The sequence below is a fragment of the Ostrinia furnacalis genome, unplaced genomic scaffold (genome assembly GCF_004193835.3).
Source record: "Ostrinia furnacalis isolate ACB-3 unplaced genomic scaffold, ASM419383v2 OfSCF5321, whole genome shotgun sequence".
In the NCBI taxonomy this organism is placed as follows: Eukaryota; Metazoa; Arthropoda; class Insecta; order Lepidoptera; family Crambidae; genus Ostrinia; species Ostrinia furnacalis.
This window is the reverse complement of record NW_021135560.1, coordinates 35,215-53,452: the sequence shown is the minus strand read 5'-3', so window position 1 is coordinate 53,452 and position 18,238 is coordinate 35,215. Positions and strand designations below refer to the sequence as shown.

Genomic DNA, 18,238 nt, shown 5'->3' with positions numbered 1-18,238 from the left:
ATTGAGCATTACACTGAGCATAGAGTACTACGTGAGCTAAGAAGTGAGCTAATTATTCAAAATTATTCCTTTTTTCTGTGGCAAAGCCTCCCTAGAAATATCCAAAGATGATCCAAAGTTTCCAAAGGCATGTTGCCGCATGATAAAAAAGAACTTAATACTGAACTTAGAAATCAGACAATTTATTTATGAATATTTTTTTCAATTACCGAATAACTAATGTAGGGGTTACCGGGCTATATCGTATTCCTCGAGTATTTTTATCTGTTTTTCCCATCCATGTTAATGGAAGGTGATATAAATATGGTTCCCTTGCCTACACTTCCCATGAAGACACATTTTATAAACGAATGAATCCATCTATTTAGTACTATGTCTTCGTTTCTGTCAAACTGTCATTACATGTCACTGTCATTACATGTCACTGTCATCTTTTGACAGGTGATAATGGATTAAATTTATTTATTTTACTGTGTGTGATAAAAGCGATAATTTGATAACACACTGCGTTGGGTTCCACTCTGACTGAGCTTGTTCTCGGATGCCCATGCGTCCATTGACTTGCAATCATTCGTGATCTCTAACCTAACGCGGGCTGTCGCCTTCTGTTTTAATTTTCGTATCTACGTTCGTGTAAGGTTTTTGCGATGGCTGAGAAACAATTAAAAAACAGAGTTTGCATAATTGGATCGGGCAATTGGTAAGTTTTAGCTTTATATAATACTGATATTAACTTGCATTTTATGAGCATTTAATGTGGTTAAGTTATGATGACCTTATGAGGCGATGACATAACAGTTTTCAATTTCTGTAGATTTCACAACTTATAATGATATTGTTGCCTATTATTTAATAAATATTAATATTCGTCAGTGTACCATCATAACAATATCCTATAGGCATGTGTGATGTGGCTTCCAAGTTTTTAAGTTATCTTTGGCTATAATTCTGTTTTGGGGAATATTTTAGGGGATCAGCCATAGCAAAGATTGTTGGCAAAAATGCAGCAAGATTGGCAAACTTTGAAGACCGGGTCACAATGTGGGTATATGAAGAAATGATTGAAGGGAAGAAGTTGACAGAAATTATCAATGAAACACATGAAAATGTTAAATATTTGCCTGGTCACAAACTGCCCCCCAATGTTGTAAGTATTAATTAATATCACAAACAATTTTCAACTGTAATTTGCATTTTTTTAAAATTAGGTAGGTATACAACAAAATAAAAATTTGTTACATTTTTATGTACCTTCCTATTTCACTCACTATCAGATGTTTTTGTTTGAGAGAGTAACATGAGTGTGGTGTCTTACTTTGATTTTTAAATTTAATTACTTAGTATTATGTTAGTGGAATGAATGTCTGTTATCTAAAATCATCCTATTAATTGACTCATTTGGAAATGAGAAAGAAATGAAAATAATAAATTATTTTTTACTTATTAAGAAAAAAGAAAAATAAATAAACCATTATTCAAATAGAAGATGTGAATAATTATAACCATCCCAAGTTCAAGATAATCGTTGTGGCATTGGCACCGCACATGTACCGCATGTGTGTCTATTTTAGTTCTACTTCCATATTGGAGGTGTTCACTGCCAATGTCATTGTTACCCAACATGTCTCTTGTTATATAACAGAACAGATGTGTCAAGTTTATTTACACAGAGAGCATTTTGTTAATTTCACTTTAATATTTTTGTTAGACACTTTTTTTAATATATTTCTATGTCAAATTCTTTTATATTGTTTGTATTTGATATAATAATGATGAATAATATCTATTTATAATAATGTAAAATAATAAAAAATGGTAGATATTAACCCAGATACTCCTGAAACATTTTACTATCTCCAAACTTAATGATCTTTGTATATGAGGCTTAAAAACTGACAAATAACATGGGAAAAATAAGAAAAAAAATATTTCCCTCGTGGAAATTCGGAAAAGCGGTGTCGTTTATAAACAACAGTAGTAAAATGCACTACTATGAGGTATGCATTGCATAAAGAAAACCATCCTTTATTTTATTTGGCTTTTGTGACAAAACTGAGTAATATTACTTTTGGTATTATCTTTTGTTTCTTTAATTGTAAAAATGCATAACTGAAGATAGGTACCACGGTAATTCCCTGCATTACGCACCCTTTTGAGGGTTAGCAAACTCGAGTCGATGTCTCTTCGACAGGATGTGCGATGCCAAAAGCAAGAGCGTCCGAGGAAGACCAGCTTCTTGACATGCCCTTACGAAAATGTCAGGATAAATGCTGAGCGGGGAGCCTATTGGGAGGTCATTCCACTTTGTTCACCTGGGTGAAGAAAGTGAAATAGAAATATTTATTTGTCTTTTTAGTGTCCTCATCTCACCTCGGAACCATTTCACCTAGCTTCATTTTACAGGTGGATTGCGTCAACTAAAAGGATCACCTAGAACCTTTGTTCACCTAGAAATTAATTCACCCTGGTAAACAAATGCGAAAACCTGGGTGAATTCATCCCTAAATATAGATGAACAAAAGCGACTGCTTTAGTCAAATCAAGTCATATGGATAATATCATCTGGGTGAAATGGTTCTGAGGTGAAATGAGGACACGAAAAATAACACTTTCTTCACCCAGGTGATATCACCGAGGTGAACATAGTGGAATAATCCTATTGGGGCCACTGGACCACTGAGCCACAGCTCAGTAATTGTTTTTATTCTAGTTGTGTTGTTATTGTTTATAGGTATCTATGTATTAACTACTGTATCATCAGACAATCTGGTACTGGAAAATTATCGTCATTTTCTAGCTCCTCGACGAAATCATGAAGCTCCAGAGCCTGATAATGTGTCCTACAGTAAAAAATAAAATAATAATGTCTTGAAAGATAAAGTAGTACATTTTACTGCTGGCGTTTATAAACAACACCAGTTATTTTTCGTTATAACTTCTTACCAAAGGTTCTGAATCAGTGTGATTTGATGTTTATATGTAGTTTATGATACTAACATCACGTTTTATATAAACTATCTCAATAAAGTGTGCAACTTATTATTATTACTTATCTTGAAAACTCATCGTTGAAAATGGCTAAATAAACTTGTAAATATTATGGAAAACCTAATGAATTATTAAGGTTTGCCACATAGACTAAGTCGACAAAGCCTTCACCTGTCAAGTAACATAAATAAATAAAAACAAAAGTACCTACATATTCTCCAAAATTTTTTGTTTCTATGTGTTGTTTTAAAACGACGGTAGTATAAAGTGGGTTAAATCTAAACAGTATTCACTGCCAGTCAACTACCTGTACAACATGTTAATATACCGTAAAATTCGTATTTCATTCAATATCTAACTTACTCTATTTTATTATGTTTGAGATAAAAACAGCTTTATAAAGTTGCATTGTGGTTGGCCTGCCTTGAATTCCAGTTTTTTTTTGCCTAGAGGCAGACTCAATATGCCCTTGTTATTGAAATGCCATATCTGGATTATTCCATTGGCAAGTAGGCATGCTATTTAACTATGTATTTATATTTTAAGAATATTAATTATATTTATTAGGTAATTACTGAAAGGGCATTGAGCTCTTTTGGCTGCTTTTCAAAATTATCTAATTTTCTATATGATTTTTAAGTTTTCCCATATTTTTTTAATGTTTCATGACAGGTAGCGGTCCCCGACGTGGTAGAGGCGGCAAAGGACGCCGATCTGCTTATTTTCGTAGTCCCACATCAGTTCGTCAGAACAATATGTTCCACACTCCTCGGAAAGATAAAGCCCACAGCGGCGGCACTTTCCCTGATAAAGGTAATCACTTTGCCAGCTAAATAATGTTTAATATAGATAAAAAGTTATAAATAATCTATAGATATTTCTATTACAAGTTTCTGAAAACTACAGCAAACTACATTCCGTTGTTTTATCTTACGCGATGAACATTGTAGTAGACAATCCGATACCATTGTGCTATTTATACGCCCAGTCTGTTTTAGCGCGCGAGAATCGCAATCTCAATGTCATTACCGTGGCGGCATGAAAATAATGCAATGGACATGAGAAATAATTGTGAACTTTTGGCAGGGCTTCGACATCGCCGAAGGTGGCGGCATTGACCTGATCTCTCACATCATCACGAGGTGTCTGAAGATCCCGTGCGCGGTGCTCATGGGGGCTAACATTGCGTCAGAGGTGAGTGATTGGGACTGCCGATATTCAGGAAACAAATCCGACTAGGTATTGTGAAGGCAAACTGGTCTTTTATACACTTTCAGTTCCTGCAGTCGCTGTTCTGACGTTTTTTGATGCGAAAGAGTAAATTATTATATCTTTATCTACCTTCAGGAAGCTAAAATCTAGATTCGTCAATGATGTAATTGTAAACATATAGGTAAAACCGGTATCGATCCAAACAAATGAAAAATGTGTGTGTAAACAACTCTCTTATTACGACCAGTGGATTCCAAAAATATAGTTGTTCACCGTATTTTTATCTTTAGCGAAGTAATGTCTGTTATGATGAACTCAAAAAGTACATACCTACTGAATTTTAACGATTATAGCTTAAAATCTCATGAAAGTAGGTAAAACATATTTTAGTTTTTACGCGATAAAGTCGCTAATATGTGACTCAATCCTACAGCTCACCACAGGCTCTGAAAAAAGTTTTCCACGCGTTCCAAGTCGCGGGCACAGTTCGTATTAAACAATGCACGCATTCCGCCTACCTACCTAAAAGTAGTTAAGCGATTAGTAATGGCAGTATGGTGTTTGTCTGTCTCCTCTGAACTATTTATAGTCTGCAGTGTATTACATCGAGGTTTAGTCTAGCTCCGCCGGTGCAATGTTGTTTATGATAAATGATAACTAAAGATAAAGTACCTTCCTACGCAGTTACTTCTTACTTATAGCTATGGTTACAAGATTAATAATAACGAGACCATGGCCGATGTAAACGATACAATTGCAAGACGATCACAGACCCACGTAGAAACTAATTGGTCTGACTAATCGTACTTCAACGTGCATGGCAAATAGCAATGGTCCTAGTAACTACGCAATTATACAGGGTGTTAGGTAAATGGGTATATGAGCCGACACTAGCCTATGTTAACGTGGGCATATAAATGGTATGGTGAAGTCAGAAATTTGATATTATCATTTTATTTTTTTTTATTTTCATACAAAATATTTTTTATAAAATCCGATTTGTATGAAAATTAAAATAATTAAAATGAAGATATCAATTTTCTGACTTCACCATACCATTTATATGACCATGTTAACATGGGCTAGTGTCGGCTCATATTTACCTAACACCCTGTAGACTTAAGGAAATCTAACTAATCTAGTTAGCATTCGATCAATTATTGTTGCTCGCATGACGTTTTTACAGGTAACAAAAGTCATGCATGTATTTAACCAGTCTAAAAATCTTAATTCTTTTGTGTAAGCTACTAATTAGCAAATGCAATTCAGACAATCAACACTACACGATTACGATTTAATTTTGTCTTTATTCATCACTAGGTCGCAGAAGAGAAGTTCTGCGAGACCACAATCGGTTGCCGAGATGTAATGCTTGCACCGATGATGCGTGATATCATTCAAACAGAGTACTTCAGGGTCGTCGTGGTCGACGACGAGGACGCCGTCGAGATCTGTGGAGCCCTCAAGGTGAGTTATTGTCAACAAATGCCCGACCTTTATAAGACTTCGATTATGAAAAATAACACGTAAACATCAATACATAAAAGGTTCCTTGGACTGATGCACAAACAACGTGACTTAGCAGGGCAATGTTCAACTGCGAGAAACAAATTGACCAAAGCAATTCGAACCTTGTTGTTTAGAAGATATGGATTTAAAGCTTTAATTGATCTTGCTTTACTCTGTGTACTTTGCAGTTTGTACTAATTATTGTAATTATGACCTTTATCGTATCTTGTCTAGCCTGTCTTTCATAATGAAGCTTGTTTTCGCCAACTTTGAATCATTATCAGTAGGTACTGCATATGTTTAATGTATCATCAATATTTGTTGTTTAGTCTGACTTTGTTTTTCAAATTATATAAATTAAATATGTTTGAGAAATGAACCAATGTCCTTATGCTGACCTATCATATTGTTACCCTGAAATAAAATAGTAACAAGGCATTACGCGGTGCCGCGGCGTTAATCATCATGATTTCAATATTGCTATCAAAGTAGAAGTTTCTCCTGCCTTTGAGTATGCGTACCTATACTCAAAGGCAGGAGAAACTTCTACTATGATAGCAAAGCAAGCGCAACGCTACGAAGATTCAAGACTCCGTATTCAGATCACCCTGTATAAACGCCAAACTATTTTCAAAAGATTTATTGTCACTGTTTGTATAGCTAAGACTTAAGGCACTAAAGAAAGACAATAGCCGCCAATCTGTTTTGGACCGTTGTTTTGTTTGGTCGTTTAGAGATCCGTGTTCGAACCTGTAGGCCTAGGACGAGCGCCGCGATAAGCGGTTATCACGCCATTTTATCGATTTTGCCTGCATCCTAGCCCGGCTGGACGATTGTGGTGATTATATTTACCATACCACAACGGGTTACCGGGACTAATTCATTAGTAACACATTACTGATATTCTTTTAAAAACAAACAACTGATGTGTAGAATATCGTGGCCGTGGGCGCGGGTTTCGTGGACGGCCTGGGCTTCGGCGACAACACCAAGGCCGCCGTGATCCGGCTGGGCCTGATGGAGATGATCAAGTTCGTGGACGTGTTCTATCCAGGGAGCAAGCTCAGCACCTTCTTCGAGTCGTGCGGCGTGGCCGACCTCGTCACCACCTGCTACGGTGAGTAATGAATTTATACAGGGTGGCGATTCCGTTAATCTTCAGCCGGCGCGATCGACCCATGACAGTTCACGCGACCTGTCATTTCCCTATGATCGCGCCGGCGATGGCGATCTGAACGCGTTGGTGTGGTTGTCAAAACGAAGATATTTTACTAAAGTATAAAATGGCGAAATAACCTGAATTACATATTAACACAATTTTATATGTGGTATGTCGACGAGTATTATCGTAGAGTTAAAATGCTGATTCGCGTAGAAGAAAAAAACTTATTCGCAAATTCAATGTCGCTTTCTCATAATAAAGTTGGTTTGTTGTGAAGAGCATTATCTATTACATACTTATATTGCCCAGATAAACAACTTGGTCAAAATATTTATGTGCACTGTGGCAACAAACAACAGTCATAGTTATAAATATTTTTTATTGACCAATAGATTTGTCCACGCCTCTCACATTCATCAAGAAATATCAGAAATGTGTCTTATTGGATTTGGATGCAATTTGATTATTTCTGCACGAGTGAAATAGTATACTTAACTGCGCAATATTTAACCTTGAATAAGTAGTACCTATAGTTGCCATTTGCATTCGCAAATATTTCACACCTTCCAACCGACACTTTTTCAACAATATTTTTCAAGTGCGACGGTTTACCTTTTGATAAATTCCGCGGAGTTGAGTGCACTTTGACTCTTGCTTACTACGATATCATAAAGATTAGATAACTACAAATATCGTATATTACGAAAAAAATAATGTGCATACATTATTTTTATACCTATTTGCTATCTGTGAAAACTAACGTATTACCTTCTTTGCTTGCCACATGTTAGATAACTGTATTTACGTAATTATCACGCGTAAGCAAGACGTTAATACGCTTACGTTGCTGCATAATCATAAAGATGATTAGTATCTAAAACAAACTGGGTAAAGTTCAAAATTTGACAAACCATTACTTAATTAAAATCGATTATACAGTGCCAAATGCTCTTTGAGTAGCAGTTGACAGTAGTAGGTNTTAGTTTTCAGTCTAGGTGAATCAGTCAACTCGTTGCGCGCTTAAGAGGCGCTGTAAAGCGCCTCTCGAGAGCGCTCTATAGTTGAACGATTCACTTAGACTGAAAACTAAAACTCCGATTATGTTGAACGACCGTGAGCCAGAGAACCCAATTCCCTACTACTGTTGACACCTTTAATCAATTAACACACCTACATAGGTAACTACTTTTAATGAACTGTGGAAACGCGATTTCCCGATAAATTCTGTTCAGGAATAGCTATGACGTCACTTGTTTGCTAGCTTAGCTTATTATCGATTTCAAAGCTACTAATATGTGGGTACTGTTATTTAATCAAAAACTTATTGGGTTTTCAAGGTTAAATGAAATGTTTTAGAGACTTTTGGGCTATCTTGTCCTCAGGGTACTGAGGAAACTCAAATCAAGCAGGACACAACTCGTACACACTAAATACGAGTATCTGGACTATTGAACCTTAGATAAGGAGTGTCGTATCATTAACCCAAAAACGCTTTCTAGAAGCCGGACTTTATTGCTTCTTACTTCACTTTTCGTTTGCAGTCTAAATCGAAGGCAGCCCTTGATTGGGATTTACGAGTTTTGATTTCCCAAATTCAGTATTTCCTACTAAAAAGGGAAGAACATATTTTAGATTTACCTTTTTGTCAGATGTATAATTTAAAAGTTTGTTGCCACGACTGCAACATTTCAGTACGATTCGACCGTACATAGAAGTATGATGTTTCAGGTGGTAGGAACAGGAGAGTGGCGGAAGCCTTCGTGAAGACTGGCCGCTCCATCAAGGAGCTGGAAGACGAGATGCTCAACGGACAGAAGCTGCAGGGACCCATCACCGCTGAGGAAGTCAACCATATGCTGGCCAACAAGAATATGGAGAATAAGTAAGTTTTGACACACAAATCACAAATATTCCACGTCATTTTGGGAAGAAAACCCAATTAATCATTGTAGGTACTACGTCACCAAGAGGTTGATTTGTAAACCAATACTACTGAGACGTACTTCATCATTATCACAATACATATCTACCTACTTATGATTAGAATCAAAATTTGGAGGTAATGATACTCACAAGAGATAGAGTAATCTTGGATTTCAGGCCCATCACTCACTATGATAACTGATTAATAAAATCGTGTAGGTACGTCACAGCACACGGCATTTATTATTAGGTATACAAAGCCGACGGCTGTTAGTTAAATTGGGTATTTATTCATTAGTTACATTTAACTTGTGATATTATTTCGACGACACTTACTTAAAGCTGCTCTGAAATAGAATCTTGGCTACAATCCATGTAATCTCAGAGCTCGATAGCTACACGCTACACTAAATACCGTGTTTTATTGCGATTACGTGGTAAACGTAATAAAAATTGTCTTACGCTCTTGATGCATTTTAGCAAGGCCGCTCTAAGAGTATGTTTGCTCAGATCACTGTATTTCAATATCATATTATTTTCAAGCGATATCAGTTCTAGCCACAACAATAATTAAACAGTGCACAACATCTACTAAACAAAACGGCAACGAACTTGTAGATATCACGTAATAAATTCTTTCAGCTATTGCTTGTATGAGAATAGGTATACCTTGTCTTTCGTTATGTAAAATTTCGAATCCGTAGCTACCAACTTTGTCGTCCAAAGTGCGAATCGCATGCTCGGGAATGCTATCAAGGGATTGGTCGTCAAGTGAATTCGTTAAAGATGTGCAATTATTATTAAGCTTCCAACGTATTCTTCCAGGTTCCCTCTGTTCACCGCCGTGTTCCGCATCTGCCGAGGCGAGCTCAAGCCCAGCGACTTCATCGACTGCATTCGCAGCCATCCGGAGCACATGTAAGACATTCCTTGCATCCGCTTCCCTTCTGACTAGCTTTTATTCTAGACATAGAGCCTATTTACATACGTAGAATAGACGCCATAACTTAGTCATGTACATAACATTTATATGTATGTTTATTTTACAGGGTGCTAGTACTTAGATAATGATTTATCTATACGTATCTCGATGAGTATGAATACATGACTGCACTCGTTCGATAACAGATTTTAATACGTCGGCATATTGATTACTTGTTTCCCTGTAAACACCTAGCTTACTGTGGAGCTCTGTTTAATGTTGATGGTTTATTATAAGCAAGATTATGTTGTACAAAACTTTCCATTTACATAATTTTTATACTAATATAAATAGATCATTTTTGAATATGATATACATATTTAACTTAATATTAAATTATTTATTTATATTCGAGTAAGTATACACGTAATTTATGATTAAAAGTGTTTAACCCATTGAAAAAAAAAAAACTGATAAAGTACACAAAGGTTTACATTGTGCACATTTATTCAAGTAGTAAAAATATAGAATCATTCTAGTGTAGTGTGAAATCATTAGCAGTCATTTGAAATTTTGGCTATTATTACTGCCTGTATGTTAAGGTATAATAATAACTGATGATAGTAATTTAACTATTTGTCAATTTAGCATAATCTCCAAGGCTGTGTACGTAAAAGACAAAAGTAATGTTTTAATGATGCGTTATCGAAAATTGCAGTCATGTTGATCATAGTGTATGTAGTAAGTGAATAAGGCATGTAAAAAAAATATTGTTATACAACTAACTTTCACCAGCTGTTGAAATATATTAATGTTGTTGCTAATATTGTGTAGGCGATAGTAGCTTTATCTTTGTTGATGAATTAACTGTCATATAAGCTAACAAATTTCACCTGTATGAGTTGTTATCTCCGGCCACTAGTAGCTTCGTATAAATGAACATATTCGAGTGGCGGCTGTTGAGATAACTTTTATTGATGTTGTCCAGTCCAAACTAGCCGATAAGTACAAAAAACATACTAAATCATATTATTTAATGTAAGAGTAGGATAACATAAATATCTTTTTATCATATTGTAAGTGTTATCTTCCCCATTTTGTTCACGACGTAACTATCTATCCGAAATAAAGGGGAAACTTGTATTCAGTCGTGTTAAAAATTGAGTTACTTCGTCGATAATTAAAATATAGTGAAATATTTGTTACCGGTGTTTTATTACAAGTTGCAAGTGCTTTAGTTAGAACCCTTTGAGTTTTTTAATATTTTTAATACATTAACATATCATTTTGCAGATTCGCTCCCAAGAATATTAGCATTTATTAATGATCGCAACAGTGCTTTGTACAAAGTTTTACTAACGTGCTATATTGTTATATGTTGTTATTTTATTGTGGTTGTCTGTTGTATTATTTTATATGCATGTTTTTTTGAATCCATTTGTTGTGCGGTATTGTACTTCTTTTCTATGTTGTTAATAAAGTTCATTTTCACGGGAACGGCTGTCTTTGTATTTCTATATCTTATCATAGTTATCGTTACACAAGCGTCATTTGCATTTACTTCTCATTTGACGCTGATTAAGAAATGGGTCTACAAGTTCATATCACGGTCGGTGTTTCGGTCACAAATCATGCAAGCTCATATGAGTGTTAGAGTAACGATGACTAACAAAATAACTGCTAGTAATGTTTTTCACTAATATTCTAGGAAACAGCCGGCGCCCAAATGTTCTCTGTGACCCGAGTGAATGGCCACCAGTTCGCATCCACTTGAGACTCGCATTCCTGTCTGCACTTGCACCTTATGACGCTATTCTTCTCTTGTACGCTGTTCGGATTCAGTTTTTGTCTAGAACATTCATAGATAAAATTAGCTATTTTAAATTATACATTGGCAAACATTAAACATGTTTTAGACGAAAACTAACTTTGTACAGTAGAATAAAATCTAACATACACAATGAGTTCAGAGAGTGGATATTTAAGATTTACTTAAATATTTGAAATATTCAATGTAGTAGTAGATATAGAACGTCATGTGTGTTAGATTTATTGAAGCCATTGGCACGAATTCCATTTTATGTGTGATCAATGATCATAGTTGGTAGGTAAAATGTGTGTTCATGATATAATACTGTTAAACCTGTGCGTTAGACGTTTAGAGGAAATGCTTTTTTTATTCTAGTCTAATGTCAAAACCCCTAAACATTTACCGGGAAAATCCGTGTAAGTTTTCAGTTTGCTTGGCTTGCATAAAGCATTTAAAACATTAAACAAATATATTGAATGGCTTATCAATTGGTTAATCATTTGTTTTTTTTTTGTGTAAGATTACTTAAAAAAATAGTATTACGATTGTTAGATTATTAAGTCTAACAATTATTTACATTTTATTATCCAATAAATTATAATTTATAATTATTATCATAAAGATATCGTCATGGAACTGGCGAACTCTTACACGAGTAGATTGGTATTGTTCTTAGTTGCCATATTATATTATTTAAAACTAGCTCCGTAACTTCTATTTAAAGTCACGTTATATGAATGTTATACGCGATTATGAAATTAAGTTTAATTTTAAATGCATTTACGAAAAATCATTGAATTGATTGTTATAGGAATAGGTATAAGAAAAAGTACCACATAATAATATAGGTGCAATTTTCAGACTCTGTTGAGCAAATAACATAGTATGTTATGATCATAATTTAAAAGTTTACCATTGTACTCGTCCTGTCTCTAAATCTAAATGTTACATTCTATCCGATAGAATTTATATTTTAACTGGCGATAATTAAGTCGAGAACTTTGCGATGTGGTACGAATAATTCATCATCCTATATTAAATTCATCGGATAGAAGACGAGTAAAGCGGAGCTGGGAAAAATCATTAAGATTAGTATTTAGTAGGAAAAATCGTTAAGATTAAAAGGTTTTGGTACTTAGTGGTGATTGTGATTTTTTTAAATTATGCGATTTTTTCCTAGTTTAGCTTGATTCGCCAGAGTAATCATCCATAAAGAGTGCCTGTGACATAATATCATTTGGTAATAATACCTCTCATAATAATATTCAGCCACAGTTTGAGTGCACCATTAAAGAAAACAGAAGCCTTGATGAACAAAATTGCAATATTTCAGTGTCCATCGGACCTGCTGGTTGTCGGTATATCAAGTTTATTTTTTTCAGGCTACGGGTAGTTAGAAAATCGCATTGCTGTATAAGCTAAAATTAGGATGAGGTAAGGTGTAGGTATTAAGTAAAGGCTTCTGTTTTTATTGTAACCATTGCCAATTTTATTTTGCTTTCATGTATGTACTGCATCAATTTGAATACATAAAGTTTGTATAAATATTGTTTTATTATTTAAACGAGGTCATCCCTGTGAATGAGCGTAAGCAGCAAAATTTTTCCAAAAGAGCAAGTATCTGAATATCCAGTGTTAATTACGTTTATAGATCAACAACTACGTTGTAAATAATGATAAGGCGTATTTATCTATTTATAGATTTTATATTATATTTCAGGATAAAAATATTATGTAAAAGCTAAATTATGCTTGGGTTCAGCAAATGGGCGTTTAATATCCACAATGCGTTCATAAAATTAACACAACATTGCATTAGCACTATTACATTAAATGTATTTAATACATAAACATTATGTTATGTTATGTTAGTTGACATTTCGCATTTTGAGGGGCGAACATTTCATATCTAAGGGTAAGTATAACTTTATTTACTTTGACTTATTTATTTATCCTCTTTTACTCATTTAAAAACAATGGTCCTCTCCATAGGTTGTCTGGAAGAGATCGCGTCATAGCGATAAGCCCGCCTAAATTGTGCCGTCTCTTATGCCAGTACGGCTAGCACGAAAAACTTTCGAGTTCAAATCGTTTGCGTACTCGAATCGCCATCAAAAGATTTAGTAAGAAAACTACAACAGCGCCCTTGTGAACGTGTCGTAAAGTGAACTTAGTATGAGATGTGGTTGCATGAAACTTATTTTGAGAATCAAAATTGTCACGTTATCGTTTAATTCGAAGATTGAGTATCGAATTTTATCGAGTACGCAAACGATTCGAAGACGAAAGTTGTTCATGCTAGAGTACAGTATACCTTTATTTCTTTTTGTGTAGGTGTATAGACAACAGCACTACATTATATTATTATATTATAGACAACAGCACATCTTATTTAGTTGTGATAGGGACTATTTTGCAACAAAAATCTGTAGCTTGATGTGCTTTCGTCCGTACAAGTGATTATCTATCTATCTATGTATTTAAAACTATTTAATTTATATTTGACTTCTATTGTATATTATTATTTGAGCAGCTTACTAATCATTATGACTATTTACGAGGGCGGCACTGAANGGGGCTTCATTACCAAATGCAGAAATCATCCGGTCAACACACTGTTTTTTTGTTAAACCACTTCAAAAGTCATAATAAATCATCGCTCTTGAATTTTCTCGAGTCAATTCCATTTTCTCAACGACTAAACAAGTTTGACAAGACCTTGTGATACGACCGAGAATCTTTTTTTAAATAAATAAATGGTATACGATTTTTAAAACCCTGGACTTTGCAATTAAATAGATTTTGATATGACTGGAACAGTGGAAATATTCCATTCCCGATACTTTTAGTGCAGCCCTCGTAAGCACTTCTTCTGCAGCCTCCTTTCTGACTTCTATATTAAAGAACATTTATTTTTTTCCAGGGTGAAGGTTTAGTCTCCTATCTTTTCTGAAATCTACTATAGACTGCAATGAACACAGCATGCAGAATCGTAAACATATAACTTACGAGATTGCAAATTAAAGACAAAGTTATTATAGTAATTCAATAAGGTCTTAATATGTAAAGTACAATGTTGAAAACATAATTATTTCCAATCTCACCTCTATTTTCATTGTGATATATTCGAGAAAATTGAGCAAATTATTGTGCTATAGAACCAAAAAAAATATTATAAGAATCTGATAAATGATGGAATGTTGTGAATGAGAGTGAGAGGCGCTTTACCTTGGCGACTTTTCAATCCTTGCTCAAATTGATATAGTTCCATAATACTGGACTGTCCTATCGATGACATTGACAGTGGGGCGCCACCGTCAATACCGGATCGCTGGTTCCGATTTTTGCCATGTTGGAAACCATATAGTTGAACGATGGTAGCACCCCCCTGTCATTGAGTTTGGTGGGACAGTTCAGCGTGGGTCATCTATAATTCGTTTTTACGTAATGATTTTATCATAGACTTCAAACTTTTTTAAAATAATAATGTTTTTTGAACCAATTTTGGTGAAAGTGAGATTTAGTAATTAATTTAATGAAAGAGTACCTTTTTAGGTTTTTTAGATGGTTGATTTTGAGTTAGGGCTGATTGTGTTATAGGTATCTATTCTATTTTCAATATAAAAATATTTATTTATTTTTAATGTATACTTTATTAAACAATAACATTATATTTACATTATAAATACTTATCTATGTATTTCTATTATTTATTGTATGTGTTTTAGAACTTTTATTAAATATTTAACAAACTAAACAACATCGTTTTTCTAATGAAGTATTTTTTATATAGCCATTATAGAAATCTAATGCAGTAATTTCTCTTTTTCCTACTATTCTTAGAGATTTAAAATAAATGTATCTTTTGTCTTTACACAAAACTTTTATGGCATTTGTCCTTGTACAATATTGAAGTGTACCTGGTACAATTTTTTCTATTTCTTCAGCCATATCATGCAAAAATGCATCAAATAGTTTCATTTGCCTATTTTTAAATGTGGTGGTGAGTGGGTACAGTCCATAAATTGATCTATAAAGATTATAAACTTGAACTGCCTCCATATCTGACCATCTAACTTCACTAATTGATTTGTTGATTTTCTTTGCTGAAAAAAAAAGTCAGTTATTAGTATTAAGGAAATCTCTATCAAGAAAACAGGAAATATACATTTTATTTCTTTATAAGTTAATAATCTTACCATATGTAACACCATCTCTACTTTGAGGTTGAGCATTAGTTAGGCTGTGAGGTAATTCTCTTATACAGTCTACTAACATGTCAGCGCCAAGGTCTGACAGCTGTTCTGTTAATTCTGGTAATTTAATGTCCTTGGGCACTTGGACTCTTCTTTGGCTGATTATTTCACCTGAAATGTTAGAGCATTTATCTTTAATAAATAAACAAAAAGAGTAACAATATACTAAAGTAAGTACCTAGCCTAGTAATCACTTCCTTTTTTTATGAGAAATTCCCCTGTCTAATTTTGCCCCTAAATTTCGACTGTTATCTTTTAGTTGATGCCTTATTATAAAAGGGCTGCCTAACTGACATTAAAAAAGGGCAATCAAGTTGAAAAATTGGTTTAGTATTTGCAAATTAATGTCTCATCCCATGTTTAGTAAATAATCTAGGACATACCTACATCAAACACGTTTGGTTTTATCTTCATCAATGTGACTCCTGTTTCTTCATCACCGTGCATAAGTGTATGAATGATAGGGGCAGCACCACGCCAGCGCGGCAGGAGACTTGGATGGACATTCACCATACCTCTGGAAGAAAGTAAGTACACTAGATTTAAACTGAAACCTAATGATTATTTATTATATGAATCATACCGTAAGTCAGAAGTTAAATAAGCATTACTTACAAAGGAAACTTATTTAAGACGTCATCTTTGATTAAATGTCCAAAGGCGACAATGAGGCCGATATCGTATTGGAGAGTATTTAACTGGTGGAGAGGCCATGTTATGATTTTTAGGCTTTCTGAAGCGGCGTACTTCTCTATTTCTGTTCTGTTTTTCGACTGATTTGACGTAACAAGGTCCAGCTGTTTTATGATTTTTTCCGTTTTCCTGTATAAAATATTGAACAATAGCATTATATTAGGTAATATTCATGTAAAGGTGACGCTGTTAACATATTATTTTCTTTACAAACTTGGTGATCATATAGTTAAAAAATAGGAGAAGTATTAGGATGATATATACCTGAATTCATTGATTTTTCTCAAACTGCGCAAAGCTATAGAATCCGAACCAAAAAAAAGGACTTTGTAAGACTTATTGGTACTAAATTGACTAGTAATTATTAGATTTTTCTTAGAAAATCGTCTAAATAATCGAGGAAATAGGTTAGGAGCGGTATATGTCATTGTGACAGATGTGGTGGGCAGAATTGTCAATGTCAAAATTGACAAATCATTTTTTTTTTTTTTTTTGTTTCGTTCTTTCCTCTTGCAGGAAAAGGCAAAGGCATTCGCCATACAGCCAAGTCTTCAGTTTGTATTCACGGAGACGGCGCGAGAGAGAGGAAACATTTTCATTTTAAAGCCGACTGAGTAATTATTATTATTTCTTTCCCTTCAACTTCGGCTTTGAATTTCTTCAAATTTCTTCTTTAGTGGTAACTAAGAACTTGTATAATGCTACAAAACAGTTTTCATTTTTGAGAAGATCAGGTAGAGAGCGCGGGATGACTTCTGGTTCTTTATAAACTTGTAATAAGTCTTCTATCAAAATGAGTCTTTGGAGTGAAAATATAGAACACTCGAAGAATATGTGATGGAGGGATTGATTAGCTTGATTGCAGAATGAGCATGATGGGGAGGTGATCATGTTCATCCGGTGGAGATGTTCATTAAATCGGCCATGTCCAATTCTTAATCTTGATATGTAANGAGAAACCTTCAGTTGTGGTGTCTTTGCGGAAGAATCTGCGAACGCTGATAATCTTCTTGCTACTGCTCAACATGGTAAAGATTTTTTTGTTATTGTACTTTATAGGCACATTTCGAATTATCCCCGTGGTTTCGGTGGATGAAGCTGGAATGCTGGCTTTGAACTGATTATCACTTAAGAAGGTTTTATTATTCAGTAGTGCATTGGCTAGACCTGGCTTTTCAAAGTAGACTCCTATTTTGTACTTGTTGAGTGCTTTCAAATACTTAACGCCTTTATTGTACCTTCTCAGAACGTTGGAAAGAGATAATAAATCTCTGGTACCAATGGGCCTCTGGCTATCAGCTGACTCTATGAAGACTACGAATTCAAAAGCTGCAGAGTCCTCTGGGTATAACCTGGTGTAGTCAGTAACATAATACGGAACAAGAACACTTCCCTGACCATCCTCCACCTCGGAATCTGATGAACTAGTATCGCCGTTGCTGCGATCGCCCGGATCCAAATCGGTGACCTCCACTTTTTTCCTTTTTTTACTACCCCTCCCCATCGTCTTAATAAACTTTCCTAACAACAAAAATCTAACAGATTTAGTTTTATTAATTTAAAACTTTCGGAAGCGCGCCTTGCCACTTCGAAGTTTCCCGCCTTTTTTTTCATCATTTTTTTTTTATTCTGTTCTTTCCTTTTGTAGGCAAAGGCATTATGCACAGTGTGTACAGCCAAGTCTTAGTTTTTTTCTCATTTAATGGTCAATGAATAATACGAGTATTATACAGGGTGTTTGGCGCATCGTGTGCCAAAATGAT

General features: G+C 34.6%; 2 protein-coding genes across 4 annotated transcripts; one reads left to right on the top strand and one right to left on the bottom strand.

Annotated features, from left to right (window-relative positions):
• Positions 1 to 436: 436 nt before the first annotated feature.
• Positions 437 to 14,674, top strand: Gpdh1 (Glycerol-3-phosphate dehydrogenase 1). 3 transcript variants are annotated; one of them, XM_028315827.1, is made up of 9 exons: positions 437 to 700; positions 970 to 1,147; positions 3,661 to 3,801; positions 4,075 to 4,182; positions 5,521 to 5,667; positions 6,643 to 6,826; positions 8,600 to 8,753; positions 9,620 to 9,712; positions 14,450 to 14,674. In XM_028315827.1, exons 1-9 carry the CDS (start codon positions 648 to 650, stop codon positions 14,460 to 14,462), a joined length of 1,071 nt encoding a protein of 356 aa, XP_028171628.1. In that variant the 5' UTR covers positions 437 to 647; the 3' UTR covers positions 14,463 to 14,674. The 3 variants fall into 3 exon arrangements, with proteins under 3 accessions (XP_028171628.1, XP_028171627.1, XP_028171629.1); XM_028315826.1 differs by lacking the exon at positions 14,450 to 14,674 and adding an exon at positions 11,425 to 11,965; XM_028315828.1 differs by lacking the exon at positions 14,450 to 14,674 and having other exon boundaries at positions 9,620 to 10,999.
• Positions 14,675 to 15,010: 336 nt separating this feature from the next.
• Positions 15,011 to 16,935, bottom strand: LOC114360942 (methionyl-tRNA formyltransferase, mitochondrial). Its single transcript, XM_028315829.1, has 5 exons — positions 16,740 to 16,935; positions 16,398 to 16,604; positions 16,166 to 16,299; positions 15,726 to 15,893; positions 15,011 to 15,632 (listed from the first exon to the last, which is right to left on the bottom strand). The coding sequence occupies exons 1-5, from the start codon at positions 16,901 to 16,903 to the stop codon at positions 15,271 to 15,273; spliced, it is 1,035 nt and encodes a 344-aa protein (XP_028171630.1). The 5' UTR covers positions 16,904 to 16,935; the 3' UTR covers positions 15,011 to 15,270.
• Between the last annotated feature and the right edge of the window lie 1,303 nt (positions 16,936 to 18,238).